General features: G+C 41.8%; 1 protein-coding gene across 1 annotated transcript in view; it reads right to left on the bottom strand.

Annotated features, from left to right (window-relative positions):
- capza2 (capping protein (actin filament) muscle Z-line alpha 2) overlaps positions 1 to 23,505 on the bottom strand; it is a 47,580-nt gene extending 24,075 nt beyond the window's left edge. The window contains exons 1-2 of the mRNA NM_001139651.1: positions 23,461 to 23,505; positions 1,210 to 1,273 (exon numbers count right to left, since the gene is read on the bottom strand). Of these exons, the coding sequence (NP_001133123.1) occupies positions 1,210 to 1,273; positions 23,461 to 23,499 (103 nt within the window). The 5' untranslated portion in view covers positions 23,500 to 23,505. The remainder of the gene's footprint in view (positions 1 to 1,209; positions 1,274 to 23,460) is intronic.
- Between the last annotated feature and the right edge of the window lie 781 nt (positions 23,506 to 24,286).

Genomic DNA, 24,286 nt, shown 5'->3' with positions numbered 1-24,286 from the left:
GTCACATTCTGTTAAAAGGTCCCCAAAGCACACACATCCCTGGGTCGCTCCTCTTTTCAGTTCGCTGCAGCTGGCGTCGAACGAGCTGTAACAAACACTCAAACTGGACAGTTTTATCTCAATCTCTTCATTTAAAGACTCAATCATGGACACTCTTACTGACAGTTGTGGCTGCTTTGTATGATGTATTGTTGTCTCTACCTTCTTGACCTTTGTGCTGTTGACTTTTCCCAATAATGTTTGTACCATGTTTTTGTGCAGCTACCATGTTGTGTTGTCATGTGTTGCTGCCCTATGTTGTCTTAGGTCTCTCTTTATGTAGTGTTGTGTCTCTCTTGTTGTGATGTGTCTTATATTTATATTGTATGTTTGTAATCCCAGGCCCCCGTCCCCGCAGCAGGCCTTTTTGCCTTTTGGTAGGCCGTCATTGTAAATAAGAATTTGTTCTTAACTGACTTGCCTAGTTAAATAAAGGTTAAATAAAAAAGGCTCACCTCTCTTTCAGAGCTGACAGTTAAGACTAGAGAGAGCTTACATGTGTGATAGTTAGCTAGATGCTAAGAGAGAAGGCTCTGTATGTGTGGGTAAAAGTTAGATGCTAAGAGAGAAGGCTCTGTATGTGTGGGTGTTAGTTAGATGCTAAGAGAGAAGGCTCTGTATGTGTGAGTGTTAGCTAGATGCTAAGAGAGAAGGCTCTGTATGTGTGGGTGTTAGTTAGATGCTAAGAGAGAAGGCTCTGTATGTGTGATAGTTAGCTAGATGCTAAGAGAGAAGGCTCTGTATGTGTGAGTGTTAGCTAGATGCTAAGAGAGAAGGCTCTGTATGTGTGGGTGTTAGTTAGATGCTAAGAGAGAAGGCTCTGTATGTGTGGGTGTTAGCTAGATGCTAAGAGAGAAGGCTCTGTATGTGTGGGTGTTAGTTAGATGCTAAGAGAGAAGGCTCTGTATGTGTGGGTGTTAGCTAGATGCTAAGAGAGAAGGCTCTGTATGTGTGGGTGTTAGTTAGATGCTAAGAGAGAAGGCTCTGTATGTGTGAGTGCTCTGCTCTATAGTGTGTGGTTTCAAGGTGCTGAGGAATTGTGTGTCATAACATCTCTAGGGAGAAATACTCGCTACAGCTTACTACCTAAAGTGTGAGTTGTGATCCCCTGCTCCTGGCTTTGATCAATAAACACGCATCCTAAAACATAGGCTACATACAAAAGCTCACCGTTGAAAACTTCATTGAACTCTCCTGGTGGGGCGTGGATGACAAAGTTTGCTGCTATGCGTACCTGCAAAAGCAAAGAAACACACTTTCAAACACAAATGCAAGGGTAGGCTTAGTACCAACACAAATCTCTTAGATCAGTGAGTCACACAGGCAACATTTCCTGAACGTTTTCCTACATTTTGAGATCTCAGGTCTGGAGACTGGTGAGGTCAGCAACACAAACATCAGGACCAGCACAGAGGGATAGGGATAACATTGGGTAAATATGTTTTCATCCATTTATGGTCAACTTTCCTCTCCCTCTGTCTTTTGTTATTGAGGCTAAATCATGAAGGACGAATACAGTGAGTTTACTACCACAATTCTCACTTCTCAGCCACTGTACACCCAGAGAGTTGACCTCTCTTCATAACGTTGGCGCCTCCAGCATCTGTCTGCCCGCCGCTACTCAGTTGCACCACAACACTTCCTGTTTGGAGGTGATATGTGAAACTGACAGCGAGGGGCGGGCAGCCCCTCCCTCGAGTGGCTCATGAACATATAAGGGCATGAAAATGTGCTGAGAAGCCTAGTAGTGAAGTACACCCCTCCCGCTCTCACTGCCAGTGTAGGGCTTGGCATGTGGCTTCACTGGTTTGGCTAGTCCATCATCCCCCACCCCCCACCCCCCTGGACTGACAAGCTGGGAAAGGGAGGTGTTGTGTATGAGAAGCTTTGGTGCTCAGCGCGAGCTGCAGACCGATTCTCATAATGAGTGATGATACGGTGTGAACCAGAGAGGCACTCAGGGACTCTTACATGTGTGTGTTGCTCTGGAAAGAAAGTATGTGCATTGCTGAAATCCCTATGGATTAACCATTTGGATCAGGACTCCCTTATTATGCTTTAGAGAGATGTAAACAAACTTTACTTGAAAACACTGCTGGGCTATCTGTTATGCTCCATTTACGCTCAACTCTGCTCTTATAGCCTAGCATTGTGAGATGCTGAGCGATTCTATTGCATTTGCTCCCTCTTGGGTCGGGTCGCTTTCGTAAAAGAGAATGTGTTGTCTTAAAAAGAAGTGTTACCCTTAAACAACCCCATCATATCGTTACGATATGGAAGTAAACCCAGTGCGGTGGTAGGGTGACACCAACAACACGTCTGTTGGCCGTGAATAAATGGCATGATGCACTTCATTGTGACTATTGGGGTGATTCTCATGAAACCAATTTGAACCATGTCAGTAGTTAGTTACCAAACCATGGTCCATGACGCAGCCATTCCACCAGCCGACTTCCTAGGTAAAAAGGGCTCAATATGAATTCAGTGCAATTCACTTGCCCTTTTCCAACCCCATAATAATATCAATGTTTCCCCTACACTTCTTTGCTGGTGCAAAAAATCTTATGTAATTCAAAAATATATAGTGCATTCGGAAAGTATTCAGACCTCTTGACTTCTTCCACATTTTTTACGTTACAGCCTTCTACTAAAATGGATTCAATTAATTGTTTTCACACAATGCCCCATAATGACAGTGAAAATAGGTTTTTAGAATTTTTGGCAAAAGTATATATAAAAAACTGAAATGATACATTTGCATAAGTATTCAGACCCTTTACTCAGTACTTTGGTAGCGATTACAGCCTTGAGATGGGAGAATCTTCCAGAAGGACAACCATCTCTGCAGCAATCCACCAATCTGGCCTTTATGACAGTGGCCAGACGGAAGCCACTCCACAATAAAAGGCACATGACAGCCCGCTTGGAGTTTGCCAAAAGGCACCTAAAGACTCTCAGACCATGAGAAACAAGATTCTCTGGCCTGAATGCCAAGCGTCATGTCTGGAGGAAACCTGGCACCATCCCTACGGTGAAGCATGGTATGGGGCAGCATTATGCTGTGGGAATGTATTTTAGCTGTAGGGACTGGGAGACTAGTCAGGATCAAGGGAAAGATGAATGGAGCAAATACAGAGAGATCATTGATGAAAACCTGCTCCAGAGCAGTGGTGTAAAGTGTTTAAGTAAAAATACTTTAAAGTACTACTTAAGAGTATCTGTACTATTCATATTTTTGCCAACTTTTAAATAACTACATTCCTAAAAGAAAATAATGTACTTTTTATTCCATACATTTTCCCGGACTTGAACCCGATCGAACATCTCCAGAGACCTGAAAATAGCTGTGCAGCAACGCTCCCCATCCAACCTGACAGAGCTTGAGAGGATCTGCAGAGAAGAATGGGAGAAACTCCCCAAATACAGGTGTGCCAAGCTTGTAGTTTCATACCCAAGAAGACTCAAGGCTGTAATCGCTGCCAAAGGTTCTTCAACAAAGTACTGACTAAAGTACTGAATACTTATGTAAATGTGATATATATATATATATATTTTTTGTAATACATTTGCCTGTTTTTGCTTTGTCATTATGGGGTATTTTGTGCAGATTGAGGGGGGAAAAAATGGAATACATTTTAGAATAAGGCTGTAACGTAACAAAATGTGAAAGAATTCGAGGGGTCTGATTACTTTCCGAATGCACTTATATATTTCTGCCAAGACGCGCTTTTAACCTGTCTGGGCTAGGGGGCAGTATTTTCACTTTTGGATGAAAAGCATGCCCAGAGTAAACTTCCGAATACTCGGGCCCATAGTCAAATATTTGCATATTATTAGTAGATTTGAGAGGTATCCAACCAGGAAGTGGAAGCTCAGATGGTTGTAGTCATTTGAAATTATGTTCTATCGAAACTACAGTGACTTAGGGTTCATTTTGCACTTCCTAAGGCTTCCACTAGATGTCAACAGTCATTAGAACCTTGTTTGAGGCTTCTACAATGCAATTTGATTGAATAATACCCGGGAGAGTAAGTGGTCGGGCTGGGGTCATTGACTTACCTCGCGCGCGGTCACGAAGGCTTAGCCATTTTTATTTTTCTTCTGTAATGAATCTGCTATTGTCCGGTTGGAATATTATCAAAATTCTACGTTAAAAACACCCTAAAGATTGATTGTGAACATGGTTTGACATGTTTCTACAAACGCTGAGGGAACTTTATAACTTTTCGTCAACGGTGGATAGACGCGCTTCATGCATTTTGGAATGGTGATCTGGACGCCCCACCAAAACGGATTTATTTCGACATAAATGATGGACTTTATCGAACAAATGAACATTTCTTGTGGAAGTGGGAGACCTTCCGAGTGCATTCAGCCGAAGATCAGCAAAGGTAAGAAAATATTTGTTACATATTTCAGAGTTTTCTGGATGCCGTGGCTGGGCGGCTAACTGAATAGCTTGGGGCTCAGTACTCAGAATATTGAACAATGTGCTTTCTCCGTAAAGTTATTTTGAAATCTGACAAAGCGGTTGCATAAAGGAATAGTTCATCTATACTTCTTTAAGTCATTGTTATATACACTGCTCAAAAAAATAAAGGGAACACTTAAACAACACAATGTAACTCCAAGTCAATCACACTTCTGTGAAATCAAACTGTCCACTTAGGAAGCAACACTGATTGACAATAAATTTCACATGCTGTTGTGCAAATGGAATAGACAACAGGTGGAAATTATAGGCAATTAGCAAGACACCCCCAATAAAGGAGTGGTTCTGCAGGTGGGGACCACAGACCACTTCTCAGTTCCTATGCTTCCTGGCTGATGTTTTGGTCACTTTTGAATGCTGGCGGTGCTTTCACTCTAGTGGTAGCATGAGACGGAGTCTACAACCCACACAAGTGGCTCAGGTAGTGCAGCTCATCCAGGATGGCACATCAATGCGAGCTGTGGCAAGAAGATTTGCTGTGTCTGTCAGCCTAGTGTCCAGAGCATGGAGGCGCTACCAGGAGACAGGCCAGTACATCAGGAGATGTGGAGGAGGCCAACAACCCAGCAGCAGAACCGCTACCTCCGCCTTTGTGCAAGGAGGAGCAGGAGAAGCACTGCCAGAGCCCTGCAAAATGACCTCCAGCAGGCCACAAATGTGCATGTGTCTGCTCAAACGGTCAGAAACAGACTCCATGAGGGCCCGATGTCCACAGGTGGGGGTTGTGCTTACAGCCAAACACCGTGCAGGACGTTTGGCATTTGCCAGAGAACACCAAGATTGGCAAATTCGCCACTGGCGCCCTGTGCTCTTCACAGATGAAAGCAGGTTCACACTGAGCACGTGACAGACGTGACAGAGTCTGGAGACGCCGTGGAGAACGTTCTGCTGCCTGCAACATCCTCCAGCATGACCGGTTTGGCGGTGGGTCAGTCATGGTGTGGGGTGGCATTTCTCTGGGGGGCCGCACAGCCCTCCATGTGCTCGCCAGAGGTAGCCTGACTGCCATTAGGTACCGAGATCCTCAGACCCTTGTGAGACCATATGCTGGTGCGGTTGGCCCTGGGTTCCTCCTAATGCAAGACAATGCTAGACCTCATGTGGCTGGAGTGTGTCAGCAGTTCCTGCAAGAGGAAGGCATTGATGCTATGGACTGGCCCGCCCGTTCCCCAGAACTGAATCCAATTGAGCACATCTGGGACATCATGTCTCGCTCCACCCACCAACGCCACGTTGCACCACAGACTGTCCAGGAGTTGGCGGATGCTTTAGTCCAGGTCTGGGAGGAGATCCCTCAGGAGACCATCCGCCACCTCATCAGGAGCATGCCCAGGCGTTGTAGGGAGGTCATACAGGCACGTGGAGGCCACACACACTACTGAGCCTCATTTTGACTTGTTTTAAGGACATTACATCAAAGTTGGATCAGCCTGTAGTGTGGTTTTCCACTTTAATTTTGAGTGTGACTCCAAATCCAGACCTCCATGGGTTGATGAATTGGATTTCCATTGATTATTTTTGTGATTTTGTTGTCAGCACATTCAACTATGTAAAGACAAAAGTATTTAATAAGATTATTTCTTTCATTCAGATCTAGGATGTGTTGTTTAAGTGTTCCCTTTATTTTTTTGAGCAGTATATTTTGTCAACATTTATGATGAGTATTTCTGTAAATTGATTTTGGGGTGAATACATTTTCTGAACATCACGCGCCAATGTAAAAATGTTTTTTTTTGTTGATATAAATATGAACTTGATAGAACAAGAAATGCATGTATTGTCTAACATAATGTCCCAGGAGTGTCATCTGATGAAGATTGTCAAAGGTTAGTGCATAAATTTAGCTAGTTTTCTGCATTTGGGTGGCTATCCCTCCTAGGAAAATGGCTGTGTTTTTTTGCTGTGGTGGTATCCTAACATAATCTAATGTTTTGCTTTCGCCGTAAAGCCTTTTTGAAATCGGACAACGTGGTTGGATTCAGGAGAGGTCTATCTTTCAAATGGTGTAAAATAGTCGTATGTTTGAGAACTTTGAAATATGACATTTTGATGTTTTGAATTTGGCGCTCTGATTTTTCACTGGCTGTTGAATAGTGTGAACCGTGGGTGGGACGGTAGCGTCCCACCTAGCCCATAGAAGTTAAATGGATAGTTGTTGGATCAATGACTGGAATTATATGGGAACACCTAGCATGTCATTGCATCTCACTTGCCACCACAAAACACTGAATATCATAATCACTTGGCTATCTTTATTCTTTAAACAGTGACACCTCTGTGCAGAGCGTAAATAAAGACCAAATGGCACTTCATTAACTCTTTATTGGCCATGGCCTTGTGACAGCTGTGAGTATTTTATGACACGAGACAATGCAGCGATTCTTCAGCACGTGGAGAGCTTTGGTCTGACAGACGACACACACAGACAATTATTGTTCTGCAACTTTATCTGTGCCTCTGACTAACTGGCTGTTTGGCGTGAGAGAGCTTGAGCTGTCGTGTCCGCAGAAGAAACAACTTTTATGGCGGTAGGTTTGCATCACACCCAGGTGGGCGGGCACACACACTTAGGTCATTTCACAGGAACACTGAGAACAGGGATGCTGACAGCAGATTGTGGGACAGACTCAAGAGGAAAATAGTTTGACACTTTCCTCAACTCCCAACAAAGGGCGTAATCTTTTTGTTTACATTTTGGGCACAATTTAGACAGCCACTCTACTCGCTATAATCTTATAAAGAGCAATTCTACCATAACAGAGTGATTTTTCACTTTAAAAATGTACGGCCGATAAAATGAATGATTGCAAAGTTAAACAAACCATACAACTCTATGCACAAGGACAACTTTTACCAATTTCCACAGAATATATTACAAAAACACATTTAGTTAAAGATCAGTGCAGAAGTTTGGTAACTTTGCAATCGTTGTTTAACATTTTAAAGTGAAAAATCTCAGCATCACTGTTACCGTGGAATTGACCTAAAACATACTTAGGCCTAGACAATAACACACACTGTACGAACAAAGTCATGCGCACACATACACAACGAACACACAAAGACTACGCTCCCGCAGGGGGTCTTTGTAAGGTCCTGGGCAGACAGTCACCAGCTGGCCTTTCTGTTCTCTCTGTGTTCTCTGTCCTCCAGTGATAATGTGTTGTTTGTTTCCCCACATCCACACTCCCAGTAGCATCTATTACCCCAAAAGACACATCTCCAGTGGAACTAACCCCAATCCCAGAATCACACCTCTTATCGGGACACTCCAGAACCCTAAACCAAGAGATGGAGGAGGAATAGGAGAGAGGGGGGGTATAATCTGACCTGCAGGAATCCTATAGAGGTAGAAGACGGCACCAACTCTATTCTCTAGGAGGCTGAATGCTCTTTCCTGGCACCTCTCCATCCATCCCCATATTTGTAATAGGACTAGGCCTTTATGAATAGGCACCTTGAACAGAACTAGAATAACTAGCAAAACAGTACACATGTAGAGCCTGCATATGGTCTTCTGTCCCGTCACATCCATTGAGGCGATGGGAACAATGTATTCCCCATCCACTGCCAACCAAGTTTATCTCCAATGTACCTGCAAGTAACTGGACCAGAACCTCTAAAATAAATTGGGCAAAAGGACAAAACCACGAAAATGTCTAGTACCTTTTGAGCTGTTTATCATCCACTTCAGACACTCATCTGTCATTCTTACACTGTGCGCCGTCGTGCGCAAATTGACTTTTTACCCCGCACAAAACGCGATCACGACACACAGGTTAAAATATCAAAACAAATTCTGAACTAATTATATTAATTTGGGGACAGGCCGAAAAGCATTAAACATTTATGGCAATTTAGCTAGCTAGCTTGCAGTTGCTAGCTAATTTGTCCTATTTAGCTAGCTTGCTGTTGCTAGATAATTTGTCCTAGCATATGCTCTGTTATTTTTACCTGAAATGCACAAGGTCCTCTACTCCGACAATTAATCCACACAAAACGGTGAACCGAATAGTTTCTAGTCATCTCTCCTCCTTCCAGGCTTTTTCTTCTTTGGCATCTAACTAAGTTTCATCTAACTTTCATAGTTACCATGACGACCGACCGAACTCAGTTCATCTTTCAGTCACCCACGTGGGTATAACCAATGCACGCGGGTATCTACTTCTATAAACCAATGAGGAGATGGGAGAGGCAGGATTTGCACCGTGTTCAGCATCACAAATAGAACTGACTTCTATTTTAGAGCTTGGCAACGCTCGTTGGCGTGAACGAGCAGGGTGGGTGCAGTAATTGAATAACATGTTTGTTTCAATTTATTTTGCAACGCGAGTGGTCAGCATGTCACCCTATTCCTCAGCTTTTGGCAAAACTTGAGACCACTGCTCTTCTAGACCTTGATCTTGTTTCTTTGACAAATGCAGTTAGTGTTTCACCTACTAATACTACTGCCGATCTAAACAAATTCAAACTTATGCTAGCTTATTCTTGTTTCAACTGAATGTTATTGGTGTTTGCAGCCTTGAATGTTGCTTTGGACCAGGGGGCTAAAGCACCTTGCTGCGAAGAAAAGACATGCAGAGGCAAACACAGCAAACAGATGATTAAACACTGGTTGAATTAACCTCGACGGTCGCCTAGGATAGGGGGCGCTACTGCGATTAAAAAAAAAAAATTGTGCCCATTTTAAACGGCCTCCTACTCAAACTCAGAAGCTAGGATATGCATGTAATTAATACTTGTGGATAGAAAACACCCTAAAGTTTCTAAAACTGTTTGAATGGTGTCTGTGAGTATAACAGAACTCATATGGCAGTCAAAACCCAGAGACAGATCGTAACAGGATGTGGAATTCTGAATTGCGGACTCAACTTCATCACTTTGCCTGTAATTCACACAGTGAGCAATGGTTCATTGAGCACTTCCTATTGCTTACACTAGATGTCCCCAGTCTTTACAAAGTGATTTGAGCCTTCTACTGTGAAAACTGACTGAATGAGACGCTGTGGAAAGTGGTCACATGAGGAGGGCCATCAACATTATGACGCTGGCGCCCCTGGCTACCCTCCCCTTTCGAAACATTTTGAAAGACAATGCAATCGTCGCCCTTGAATCTTATTGGAGCTCTGGTTGAAAAAGGCCCTAAAGATTTATGTTATACAACGTTTGCCATGTTTGAACGAACCTAAATAAAAAAAAAATGAATTTTTTCGAAAGAGGAGTCCCGCGCACGACGGAATTTTTGGTGCAGCCTTCAGAACGCGCTAACAAGAACAAGCTATTGGAACATAAAGGATTAACTTTTTTGAACGAAAATACATTTGTTGTGGACCTGGGATTCCTGGAAGTGCTTTCTGATAAAGATAATCAAAGGTAAGGGATTATTGACAATAGTATACAAGAGTAGATTTGATATGCGATTGTTCCAAGATGGCGCTAACCTGTAACGGTAGCCTATTTTCAGAGTATCGCATCCCCTTTTATCGCAAAGTGTGATTACCCAGTAAAGTTATTTTTAAATCTGGCATTACAGGTGCTTTCAAGAGATATTCATCTATACATCTTAGAATGACAATATTACATTTTAAAAATGTTTTCTAATAGTAATTTAGTAAATTGTAGCGCTGTTTCATCGGATGCATTTGAGGGAAAATAGTTAGTCAACGTTACGCACCGATGTAAAATGCTGTTTTTATATATAAATATGAACTTTATCGAACAAAAGAATGCATGTATTGTGTAACATGATGTCCTAGGTGTGTCATCTGATGAAGATTGTCAAAGGTTAGTGCTGCATTTAGCTGTTTTTTGGTTATTTGTGATGCATGTGGTTGGTCGGAAAATGGCTATGTGGCTACTTTTACGATATACTCCTCTAACATAATCTAATGTTTTGCTTTTGCTGTAAAGCCTTTTTGAAATCGGACAACATGGTTCGATTCAGGAGAGGTGTATCTATAAAACGATATAATTTGAAAAAAAATTGAAAAAAAAAAAAATTATTACATTTTGTTATGCTAATGGCGATATGATTTTTCGCTGGATGTCCGTCCGCCGCACAGGGGTTCAAATTAAAATACAATTTTATTGGTCATATACACATGGTCAGCAGATGTTAATGCGAGTGTAGCGAAATGTTGTGCTTCTGGTTTGGACAATGCAGTAATATCTAATAAGTAATTAACAAATTCACAGCGACTACCTTATACACAAATGTAAAGGGATGAATAAGAGGTGTGCCTTGCGAAAAAGTTAATTTGTGGAATTTCTTTCCTTCTTAATACGTTTGAGCCAATCAGTTGTGTTGTGACAAGGTAGGTTTGGTATACAGAAGATAGCCCTATTTGGTAAAATACCAAGTCCATATGACGGCAAGAACAGCTCAAATAAGCAAAGAGAAATTAGTGAAGACATGGTCAGTCAAAGCAGTTTCTTCAAGTGCAGTCGCAAAAACCACCAAGCCCTATGAATAAACTGGCTCTCATGACCGCCACAGAAAACATAGACACAGAGTTACCTCTGCAGCAGAGGATAAGTTCATTTAGAGTTACCAGCCTCAGAAATTGCAGCGCAAATAAATGCTTCAGAGTTCAAGTTACAGACACATCTCAACATCAACTGTTCAGAGGGGACTGCGTGAGTCAGGCCTTCATGGTCAAATTGCTGCAAAGAAACCACCAGTAACAGACACCAATAAGAAGAGACTTGCTTGGGCAAAGAAAAAATGAGCAACGGACATTAGACCGGTGAAAATCTGTCCTTTTGGTCTGATGAATCCAAATGAGATTTTTGGACCAAACCGCCATGTCTTTGTGAGCCGCAGAGTAGGTGAATGGATGATCTCGGCATGTGTGGTTCCCACCATGAAGCATGGAGGATGTTGCCTGATGGTGCTTTACTGGTGACACCGTCACTGATTCATTTAGAATTCAAGGCACATTTAACCAGCAAGGCTGCCACAGCATTCTGCAACATTACACCATCCAGTCTGGTTTGTGCTTAGTGGGACTATCATTTGTAATTCAACAGCACAATGATCCAACACACCGCCAGGCTGTGTAAGGGCTATTTGACCAAGTAGGAGAGTGACGGAGTGCTGCATCAGATGACCTGGCCTCCACAATCACCCGACCTCAAACCAATTGAGACAGTTCGGGATGAGTTGGACCGCAGAGTGAAGGAAAAGCAGCCAACAAGTGCTCATCATATGTGGGAACTTCAACACTGTTGGAAAAGCATTCCAGGTGAAGCTGGTTAAGAGAATGTCAAGAGTGTGCAAAGCTGTCATCAAGGCAAAGGGTGGCTACTTTGAAGAATCAAAAATACAGTTGAAGTTGGAAGTTTACATACACTTAGCTTGGAGACATTCAAACTTGTGTTGTTTCAACCACTCCACAAATTTCTTGTTAAACTATAGTTTTTGCTAGTCGGTTAGGACATCTACTTTGTGCATGACACAAGTAATTTTTCCAACAATTGTTTACAGACAGATTATTTCACTTATAATTCACTGCATCACAATTCCAGTGGGTCAGAACTTTACATACACCAAGTTGACTGCTCCTTTAAACAGCTTAGAAAACTCCAGAAAATGATGTCATGGCTTTAGAAGCTTCTGATTGACTCAAATGATGTCAATTAGCCTATTGTGGATGTATTTCAAGGCCTACCTTCAAACGCAGTGCCCCTTTGCTTGAAATCATGGAAAAATAAAAATCAGCCAAGATCTCATAAAAACATTTTTGTAGACCTCCACAAATCTGGTTCATCATTGGGAGCAATTTCCAAATGCCTTTTGGTACCACGTTCATCTGTACAAACACTAGTACGCAAGTATAAACACCATGGGATCACGCAGGAGTCATACCGCTCAGGAAGGAGACGCGTTCTGTCTCCTAGAGATTAGCGTACTTTGCTGTGAATGGTGCAAATCAATCCCAGAACAACAGCAAAGGACCTTGTGAAGATGCTGGAGGAAACAGGTACAAAAGTATCTATATCCACAATAAAACAAGTCCTATATCGACATAACCTGAAAGGCCGCTCAGCAAGAAAGAAGCCACTGCTCCAAAACTGCCATAAAAAAGCCTGACTACGATTTGCAACTGCACATGGGGACAAAGATCGTATTTTTTGGAGAAATGTCCTCTGGTCTGATTTAACAAAAATACAACTGTTTGGCCATAATGACCATCATTATGTTTGGAGGAAAAATTGGGAGGCTTGCAAGCCGAAGAACACCATCCCAACAGTGAAGCACGGGGGTGGCAGCATCATGTTGTGGGGGGTGCTTTGCTGCAGGAGGGACTGGTGCACTTCACAAAATAGATGGCATAATGAGGGGGAAAATTATGTGGATATATTGAAGCAACAAGACATCAGTCAGGTAGTTAAAGCTTGGTCACAAATGGGTCTTCCAAATGGACAATGACCCCAAGCATACTTCCAAAGTTGTGGCAAAATGGCTAAAGGACAACAAAGTCAAGGTATTAGAGTGGCCATCACAAAGCCCTGACCTCAATTCTATAGAACATTTGTGGGCAGAACTGAAAAAGTGCGTGCGAGCAAGGAGGCCTACAAACCTGACTCAGTTACACCAGCTCTGTCAGGAGGAATGGGCCAAAAATTCACCCAACTTATTATGGGAAGCTTGTGGAAGGCTACCCAAAACGTTTGACCCAAGTTAGACAATTTAAAGGCAATGCTACCAAATACTAATTGAGTGTATGTAAACTTCTGACGCACTGGGAATGTGATGAAAGAAATAAAAGCTGAAATAAATCACTGTACTATTATTCAGACATTTCACATTCTTAAAATAAAGTGGTGATCCTAACTGACCTAAGACAGGGAATTTTTACTAGGGTTAAATGTCAGGAATTGTGAAAAACTGAGTATTAATGTATTTGGCTAAGGTGTATGTAAACTTCCAACTTCAACTGTATATTTTGATTTGTTGGTTGTTGGTTACTACATGATAGAGGTTGACCGATAATGATTTTTCAACGCCCATAGCGATTATTGGAGGACCAAAAAAAGCCGATAGCGATTAAAATCGGACGAGATATAGATATAGATATATATATATATATATAAATAAATGACAATTACAACAATACTGAATGAACACTTATTTTAACTTAATACAATACATAAATAAAATCTATTTAGTCTCAAAGAATGAAACGTTCAATTTGGTTTAAATAATGCGAAAACAGTGTTGAAGAAGAAAGTAAAAGTGCAATATGTGGCATGTAAAAAAGCTAACGTTTAAGTTCCTTGCTCAGAACATATGAAAGCTGGTGGTTCCTTTTAACATGAGTCTTCAATATTCCCAGTTAAGAAGTTTTAGGTTGTAGTTATAGGAATTATAGGACTATTTCTCCCTATACCATTTGTATTTAATTTACCTTTGACTATTGGATGTTCTTATAGGCACTATAGTATTGCCAGCCTAATCTCGGGAGTTGATAGGCTTGAAGTCATAAACAGCGCTGCGCTTCAAGCATTGCGAAGAGCTGCTGGCAAACGCAGGAAAGTGCTGTTTGAATGAATGCTTACGAGCCTGCTGCTGCCTGCCACTGCTCAGTCAGACTGCTCTATCAAATCATAGACTTAATTATAATATAATAAAATAAAACACACAGAAATACGAGCCTTAGGTCATTAATATGGTCAAATCCGGAAACTATCATTTCGAAAACAAAACATTTATTCTTTTAGTGAAATACAGAACCGTAAGTGTAAAATTAAATACCCACTGGCATCCGTAATGGCATCCGTAAGTGTAAATATTGCAGTTACATTGCACAACCTTCAATGTTATGTCATAATTATGTAAAAGAATGGTCTTCACACAGTTCGCAACGAGCCAGGCGGCCCAAACTGCTGCATATACCCTGACTCTGCTTGCACAGAACGCAAGAGAAGTGACACAATTTCCCTAGATAATATTGCCTGCTAGCATGAATTTCTTTTAACTAAATATGCAGGTTTAAAAAAATATATATACTTGTGTATTGATTTTAAGAAAGGCATTGATGTTTATGGTTAGGTACATTGGTGCAACGACAGTGCTTTTATCGCAAATGCGCTTGTTAAATCATCACCCGCCTGGTGAAGTAGGCTGTGATTCGATGATAAATTATCAGGCACCGCATTGATTATATGCAACGCAGGACAAGCTAGTTAAACTAGTGATATCATCATCCATGTGTAGTTAACAATCACTTGTTAAGATTCATTGTTTTTTTATGAGATAAGTTTAATGCTAGCTAGCAACTTACCTTGGCTCCTTGCTGCACTCACGTAACAGGTGGTCAGCCTGCCACGCAGTCTCCTTTTGGAGTGCAATGTAATCGGCGTCCAAAAATGCCGATGAACGATTTATGAAAACTTAAAATCGTCCCTAATTAAAAATCGGCCATGTCGCTCGACCTTTACTACATGATTTCATGTGTTATTTCATAGTTTTGACGTCTTCACTATTTTCTACAATGTAGAAAAAAGTACAAATAAAAACCCTTGAATGAGTAGGTGTCCAAACTTTTAACTGGTACTGTATGTGTTTGTTCGAGTCTCACCTTTTCACAGAGGGTTCATTTGTGACCCTCAATGTTTTTTTTTTTTACATTGTGTAAAAATAGAGACTGAGCTAGAAAATGGTATATCATACACTACAGATGAGGAACAATGGGGAAAGTAATTCTGCTTTGAAAGTTGATAAACTTGTAACCCAACTTTGAGAAAATGGCCCTTGAATATTTTGGTTCACCTACTGGAGAGCTCTTCTTTGTCTATACTCATTCAGCATCGTTCATACCTTCTTAAGCCTTGGCCTCACATGTGAAACCTTCAGGAGATGGGTGGGGCTATGTGCTAAACAGAGTGAGTAGTGTACTAAACAACCAAACATTTCAAGACTAAAGGCTGGTTTATACTACGTCTATCGACATGTCTGTAGACAGTTGTCGAGGTGACATCATGAACATTCGATTGTCGTCCGACATTAAACTTGTAGTTATGAAAAAGTATAAAACACAAAAACGACAGGCTGCATGACATCAGCAGCCTGGTAGTCCAAAATAGTATAACACCAATAAACCCATCTGTTTAAAAATGAATTTAGTATATTTAAATTTAGCAAACCAAGCAACTAAAAGCAACGTTTTGGTTCATTTCTAGATTGTTAGTTCTAACAATGACTATATCATAGCTGACAACGTCTTAACTTTAGCTAATTAGTATTCATTATTACAGGAAAATAATGAACGGCGAGCTAATTACAGAAAAGAGCTGACGGTTGTGAGTGTTACGAAATAAAAGCAGGGCATGCTACTGGAGAATTTTAGAACTTGGACACTGTCTCATTGGCCTAACGTTATATCCTAATTTGACTTTGGTGCAGGTCATGCTGTTCTTCACATTACCTTCTCTGGTAAACACACACACTATATGAAATATCATATAAATGCATTTGTCACATGTACAGGATACAGAAGGTGTAAACAGTACAGTGAAATGGTTACTTGCATAGTGGAGTCTTTTGTTTAGCCAGTTGAACAATGAACCAAAATCCCAACTCATAACATTACCACCATGCATGAACCTGCAGGTATCTAAAGCTAACCAACTAGGTTCAATGTTAGCTAGCTAACATTAGGCTATAACTAGCAATGCAAACAGCAGTTTTTTTTGCAGTTTTTTGTGATATTGTTCAAAAAAGCTGCGTTAGAAAGGATTACCTACACATACTGACCAGCTCATGTTATAGACAGAAGCATGCTACATGGCAAACCAATCTGAACTCATCTCTCAGCATGTCCTGCCCATCCATTATCTCAGCCAATCATGGCTAGCGGGAAGGTTCCTGACTTTTTCCGTTGCTATTTACAGATGGCATGCAAGCTTGTTATTAAGGCACATGAAAGTTCACATGTTCCAGAAGGCATTTCTGACAAAAAAAAAAAAAAAACATTTTGATAAAAAAAAAATCAAATGTTTACGTTCAAATGCCTCTCCTGTGAAGTAGTGATGTGCAACATACGCCTAGTTTCTTGAAACGAGCCACAGTGTGTAGACCAAACAGTTTGGACGCTACAGACGATTTTGTGAGAAGACAGACTTTCCGGATATCTCATGGTCTGACAAACACTTCTCTTGCGATGTCACCGTTCACCGCAGATGCTGATTTCAAGGTTTTACAACGAACCTAAAAAATATTACATGGCATTGCTCCTACCCATTTTTCCAATTTGGTCCTGCCGTACATACCTACACGTACGCTACGGTCACAAGATGCAGGCCTCCTTAATATCCCTAGAATTTCTAAGCAAACAGCTGGGGGCAGGGCTTTCTCCTATAGAGCTCCATTTTTATGGAATAGTCTGCCTATCCATGTGAGAGACGCTACCTCGGTCTCAACCTTGAAGTTTTTATTGAAGACTCATCTCTTCAGTAGGTCCTATGATTGAGTGTAGTCTGGCCCAGGGGTGTGAAGGTGAATGGAAAGGCACTGAAGTGACGAACCATCCTTGCTGCCTCTGCCTGGCCGGTTCCCCTCTCTCCACTGGGATTCTCTACCTCTAACCCTATTACAGGGGCTGAGTCACTGGATTACTGGTGCTCTTCCATGCCACCCCTAAGAGGGGTGCGTCACTTAAGTGGGTTGAGTTACAGACGTAATCTTCCTGTCCGGGTTGGCACGCCCTCCGGGTTCGTGCCGTGTGGGAGATGTTCGTGAGTTATTAACCTGAGACAAGGCCGAGTATAAGTTGGTGGTTGTCCCCAGTCCACCTGGTCGTGCTGCTGCTCCAGTTTCAACTGTTCTGCCTGTGGCTGTGGAACCCTGACCTGTTCACCGGACGTGCTACCTTGTCCAGGACCTGCTGTTTTTGACTCACTCTCTACCGCACCAGCTGTTTCTAACTCTGAATGATCGGCTATGAAAAGCCAACTGACATTTACTCCTGAGGTGCTGACCTGTTGCACCCTCTACAACCACTGTGATTATTATTTGACCCTGCTAGTCATCTATGAACATTTGAACATCTTGGCCATGTGCTGTTATAATCTCCAACCGGCACAGCCAGAAGAGGACTGGCCACCCCTCATAGCCTGGTTCCTCTCTAGATTTCTTCCTAGGTTTTGGCCTTTCTAGGGAGTTTTTCCTAGGCACCGTGCTTCTACAACTGCATTGCTTACTGTTTGGGGTTTTCGGCTGGGTTTCTGTCTAGCACTTTGTGACATCGGGCTGATGTAAAAGGGGCTTTATATATATACACATTTGATTGATTGAGATGCGAAAGTGCGACATAAGTGGACTGCACAGCATGTAAGCGGAGCGAGGAGCTGAGCGTGCCCAATTTCACTGGAACGAGGCGTGAGATTCCCAAAGGCTGGAGCGTCAACCTTCTCGCCCGCTCCAATTTCGCTCCAGTAGCGCTCACTTCACGAGCTCAGGGCATGCCCAGCCCGCATGCATTTGTGGTCTACTTGTGTTCCGCTACCGACCCTTGCTTTAGCTACTGTCATGGAGTTCGCTAAATATTTTCATAAAGAAACTGATAAAACACACAGGTGCTAAATCAAGGTGACTTACAAAGATGAGGGCCAATAGAGGGAGTGCAGTGATGTAGTTTCCACAACTAAATAATCATTGTGGAATCTGCAAAGACATATGCCGAAAGCATGATAGTGTACACACTACGTGCACATGCGAAAAGAAAGGAATGAGGTGGGTAGATAAGTGTCATTTTAGCAAAGTATTTGCGAACAAAAAATCTGATCTCAAACATTGTTAATTTTTGTTTTATTATCTATACAAATAAGCCATCATTAATTTGGGCCCAATAGGCCTGGAACTTTCCCCATGTTCAAGGAGTTTTACGTTTTGATTGGGTTATTTTGACTAAAAACATTTAGACCTACAGTGAGGGAAAGAAGCATTTGATCCCCTGTTGATTTTGTATGTTTGCCCACTGACAAAGAAATTATCAGTCTATAATTTTAATGGTAGGTTTATTTGAACAGTGAGACAGAATAACAACAACAAAAAATCCAGAAAAACACATAAAAAAATATTAAAATGCAAATCAATTTATAACGAGGGAAATAAGTATTTGACCCCCTCTCAATCAGAAAGATTTCTGGCTCCCAGGTGTCTTTTATACAGGGAATGAGCTCTTAAAGGGAGTGCTCCTAATCTCAGCTTGTTACCTGTATAAAAGACACCGGTCCACAGAAGCAATCAATCAGATTCCAAACTCTCCACCATGGTCAAGACCAAAGAGCTCTCCAAGGATGTCAGGGACAAGATTGTAGACCTACACAAGGCTGGAATGGGCTACAAGACCATTGCCAAGCAGCTTGGTGAGAAGGTGACAACAGTTGGTGCGATCATTTCGCAAATGGAAGAAACACAAAAGAACTGTCAATCTCCCTCGGCCTGGTGCTCCATGCAAGATCTCACCTCGTGAAGTTGCGATGATCAGGTGAACAGTGAGGAATCAGCCCAGAACTACACGGGAGGATCTTGTCAATGATCTCAAGGCAGCTGGGACCATAGTCACCAAGAAAACAATTGGTAACACACTACGCCGTGAAGGACTGAAATCCTGCAGTGCCCGCAAGGTCCCCCTGCTCAAGAAAGCACATATACATGCCCATCTGAAGTTTGCCAATGAACATCTGAATGATTCAGAGGACAACTGGGTGAAAGTGTTGTGGTCAGATGAGACCGAAATGGAGCTCTTTGGCATCAACTCAACTCGCCATGTTTGGAGGAGGAGGAACGCTGCCTATGACCCCAAGAACACCATCCCCACCGTCAAACATGGAGGTGGAAACATTATGCTTTGGGGGTATTTTTCTGCTATGGGGACAGGACAACTTCATCGCATCAAAGGGACGATGGACGGGCCATGTACCATCAAATCGTGGGCGAGAACCTCCTTCCCTCAGCCAGGGCATTGAAAATGGGTCGTGGATGGGTATTCCAGCATGACAATGACCCAAAACACACAGCCAAGGCTACAAAGGAGTTGCTCAAGAAGAAGCACATTAAGGTCCTGGAGTGGCCTAGCCAGTCTCCAGACCTTAATCCCATAGAAAATCTGTGGAGGGAGCTGAAGGTTCGAGTTGCCAAACGTCAGCCTCGAAACCTTAATGACTTGGAGAAGATCTGCAAAGAGGAGTGGGACAAAATCCCTCCTGAGATGTGTGCAAACCTGGTGGCCAACTACAAGAAACGTCTGACCTCTGTGATTGCCAACAAGGGTTTTGCCACCAAGTACTAAGTCATGTTTTGCAGAGGGGTCAAATACTTATGTCCCTCATTAAAACGCAAATAAATTTATAACACTTTGTTTTTTTTCTGGATTTTTTTGTTGTTATTCTGTGTCTCACTGTTCAAATAAACCTACCATTAAAATTATAGACTGATCATTTCTTTGTCAGTGGGCAAATGTACAAAATCAGCAGGGGATCAAATACTTTTTCCCCCCCCTCACTGTAAAAAAAATTAAATAGAAACTCTGCTCTCCAGGCACCATCGCATGAACCTGAAGCCACAGAGTGGCCAAAACCGTGTTTCTAAAAAAATAAAAAATAAAATTATATATAAAAAGGCACCAAGTCATTTTTTGTGTCATTTGTATTTATTTTAAATAAGTCACAGCCTATATGCGCAATTTATAGACTAATGATTTAATACAACGAAATGTTGTTTAAATGCTGAGCGCTTTATGTTCCTACCAGCCTATTGTGTCACACACGCAAATGCTCCAATGTATTTCTTTTTAGGCTATAGCCTTGAAAGAATATAGCCTAAATAATTAATGTTTATTCCTTCTAAGGCTCCCCGTCTGGCTCATGACCTATTTAGAGTGTTTATATGCTGTTTAATATGACATGTAGCCTATTTGAAATATGCGCTTGTTACATTCACCTTTTCATGTTAATTCAAATACTTTTATTCAAATTCATAGGGTTTGATTTCAATATTATAAAACCAAAATGGTAGGTCCGGGTAGTCAAACAAAATAGGTGGTTGTTGGTTAAATTGTGATTTGAATGAATGGAGCGAATTTGGAGCAGCAGTTTTTTTCCTGTGAGCACAGAGCGATTTTTAGGGGAGCAGTAGGAGCGGACATGGAGCGCCAGAGAGGAAGCGCCACTCCATGAGCAGGATTTTCCAACTGCTCAACTCCGCTCACATGCACTGGTGGACTGAGACGAATCCAACGCAAAAAACCCCCATCTCTCTAGCTTAAACTGAGATATTTTTAAAGGGGATTTTTGTATTATGCTAATTCAATTGGCGTGGATATCGACCTTAGGGGTTTTTAAGAAGTCAGAAATACATACAGAAAGCTGTGACTCTTTTCTCTGTAACAAGAACAGCAGTTAATTGCATGTTTTTCCACAATTGCATTTTGAGCAAGGGTCATATGCTTGTGCTTCTCAGAATGCATCGCTCCCTTTGTGCACAATGGCAGTGAGAGTGGCTCGGTCACACATCAGCTGACAGTGAAACATGAACAGACAGATACTTTCATAGCAGGAATCAACATAATGCATAGGCTATTACTGTTGACCAAATAATGGTTTTAGAACAATAAAACAGGAACGCTGTGTAGCAAAAATCATAGAAAATGACTGATGTATGCAAAATTCTTCGGTAAGAGGGAGGCAATGCCGGTGTCTGTAATTTTCGGTTTATAGATGCAGCTCTAACAGTAGAGGGGTTAACAGCTTAGCTTCCTTTACTGTCCGACTGCCCCATACTGGGCTCAAACCAGTGATTCGCAACACATGACCACCCTACTTGACAATGTTCAAATCGATTGAGCCATACAAAAAGGTAGCGATTGGATGGCTCCATCGGCATCATTTCAAGCTAGCTGTGGAGTGAGCTTACAGCACGTTACTAACTCTGTTACATAGGACTCGACCTAACCGAGAGAGATCATGATGAGCCTTCAAAATGGGGAAGTCCAATAAAAATAAATAATAATAATAAATAAAATAAAAAAGAGTTATCCGTGTGGCTATTTTTACAGCCAGTAACTATGATGTGAATTAGAGAATTTGACAACATTCCTCCAGTAAAGTCTCAGATTACACAGACCACACGACTAACACCCAAACACCAGTTGTTCATAGTTTCAACGTAAGCCATGTTAAATGGCTGAGGCTTAAAACAGTTATTAAAAGTCAGGGTGGAGCAGACAGTGATACAGGAGTAGTCAAGTACGTGTAGGAGGGCAACACCAGACAGACAGCAGTGGGGCTGGGCTGTGGTATTTCGGAGGTTTGTAAATTGATCGCTATACTGGCTCTGTGAGGCTGCACTTTACTTCCCCTATCAAACCATCTACAGCTAATCTGCTTTAGCCAATTCAATGAACAAGGCATGCATAGGCCTAGTATATTCAGTAGGCTACACCTGAAAGCCTTCTATACCATTAGGCTAGGCCATATTCTTGCAATCTCTGGGCTCTGAAGGAAGAACCACTGCACCACTCTCTCTTAGGCTTTTCCATGGTACACTTTGGTCAAGTTCAGCCCTCACTTGGGTACATCGGCACAAACTGGCATTTCAAAAGACGACATGTACGCAACTATGTATCTGGCTGTGTTAAGCTACTGACCTATTTGATCTAGATAGTTTGTATGCATTGATATGTAGGCTACGTGTGCCTTTAATTTTTTTTTATGTAGTTCTGTCCTTGTCTATTAATGTTCTGAATTATGTCATGTTTCATGTTTTGTGTGGACCCCAGGAAGAGTAGCTGCTGCTTTTGCAACAGCTAATGGGGATCCTAATCAAATACAACAAAAAAAGCTACAGGGGTAGGGTTCTGTACATTCAGCATCTCTCAAGTGGAGAGTAAACAGCTAGCTAGCAGTATTTCAAGCTTCTCGGTGGAGCAGTGGGAAAAAGGTAACATTTGGAGAACAGTGGAATATCCCACCCCTGTATTGAGGTATGTTTTCCAACCTATATCCCGTGCCGGCTCCAAGGTGTCTTAATGTAACGCATAAGATGAACATAGTATGTTGAGGGCGATGAAACAAAGGAAGCAAAGTGGGCAGTGGGACCATTGGGCAATGCGAGCATGAGTGAGACCAAAGTTGGAATAAACCTAACTTTATTCAAATACTCTGCGACGTTGTGTCGCGTTTGACCAATTGAAGCTCACTCTACTGTAGTTTCCAGCCCCTACTGGATTGACTGTTGATACGTAGCACTACCTCGCCTGCTTACACCAACATGAGGGCGAAGCAAGCCTGGCTATCAGAACGAACATATGCGTTAAAGGGATCTCTGCCATTACCGTGATTGCGTTCCGACCCCAGTGCAGTTCAGTGTAAACAAGCGTAATGGTAGTGTCGCTATCTTCTGGCGATCATCACGCTAGACAGTTGGACCTATATTTAAATCCGAGATTCAACACTACAATCATATGTCACACACAAACGGCAGTAAATAGCACATTTTCCAGCATTCAGTGTGCAAAGAGCGTTAACAGGAGGTGTAGGTTGCTAGCTTAGCTAACGTTAGCTGCTCATTTGTGAGAAGTTCAAGACATGATCACAAAGCGATAGAGACAAATGCAAGCACAACGTTTGTTACAATGTTTTCGATTAAGAGGGTAAGAGGTTAACTTTGATGAATTTGTTATATGCTACACGGTCCCTATTTTAGAGCTAGGACCGTACAAGGAGTCTGCATTTGAGATTCGCAAAGGAGCGGAAGTTGGGCAGAGCGGCTGCCGAGCTAAAAATAATAACTAGACTAACGTTAGCCGAGCAATTATCGCGGTTTGTTTATCCAGCTTTTATACACAGTAGCTTAAATAAAAGCATGCACATACAACCCTAAAGATATCACAAATCCTCCAATGTGGATAAAAACGACATCTTACCTTAGCCTCATCAGATAACTGCTCCTCATGATCCGCCATCTTTTCTTCCGGCACCACCAGCTTGTCGAAGCCGAATCACAACTTCGGCAACATCATACAGTTGATTTTGATTTGTGTGCACATACATATTAAATATGTCACTTCACCAATCAGGGACTAATTATTATCCATAAGCACTTCAGTCCTACTTCATGTGTTGAACATACAGTCCATGGTTTTGAAAGCATATGTTTGGTAAAAACGAAATGACATTGAAATAATATAGTTGTAAATTGTGTTATATATTGTAAGTATAGCATGCGTGTTAAAAGTACCCAGTTAGAATGAATTGCCAGTTGTATCTTGTTTCTGATTTTTGTGGGGTGAAATGTATTTACACCATCTGACCACATTTGCAGTAATGTATCAATGCAACAGGGATATGCATGTGGTATACAGTATGTCATTCAGTACCGTGGATGCGCTATTTATTTCCACTAGATGGTACTGTAATCCTGCATTGTGAACTACTCTGATTAATTACTGTGGTAAAATGTATAAACCCTGAATCGCCATCAGACATGCTTCATTACCAGTGAAGGTGAATACGACAAGTGCACACATCGGAAAGAAGTGAAATCCCAGATAATTGCACAAACTATTACCCTACTCTGTGACAATACAGGCTAAAATGTCTTATTAAGTGTTTTGTCCAAATAGTGGTCCAGGCTTTATCCGCCTCCATCAACCTACGCCAATGACGTACACTAGGTAAAGGTGGAAACAGTAGTAGGCCTAGGGTCATCTTATCTTTCTCACTGGTTGGTTGTTTCCAGACGATTATACT

The sequence above is a fragment of the Salmo salar genome, chromosome 16 (assembly GCF_965601325.2).
Source record: "Salmo salar chromosome 16, fSalSal1, whole genome shotgun sequence".
In the NCBI taxonomy this organism is placed as follows: domain Eukaryota; kingdom Metazoa; phylum Chordata; class Actinopteri; order Salmoniformes; family Salmonidae; genus Salmo; species Salmo salar.
Note: the sequence above shows the minus strand (reverse complement) of the source record. Positions and strands in the feature narration are given on the sequence as shown.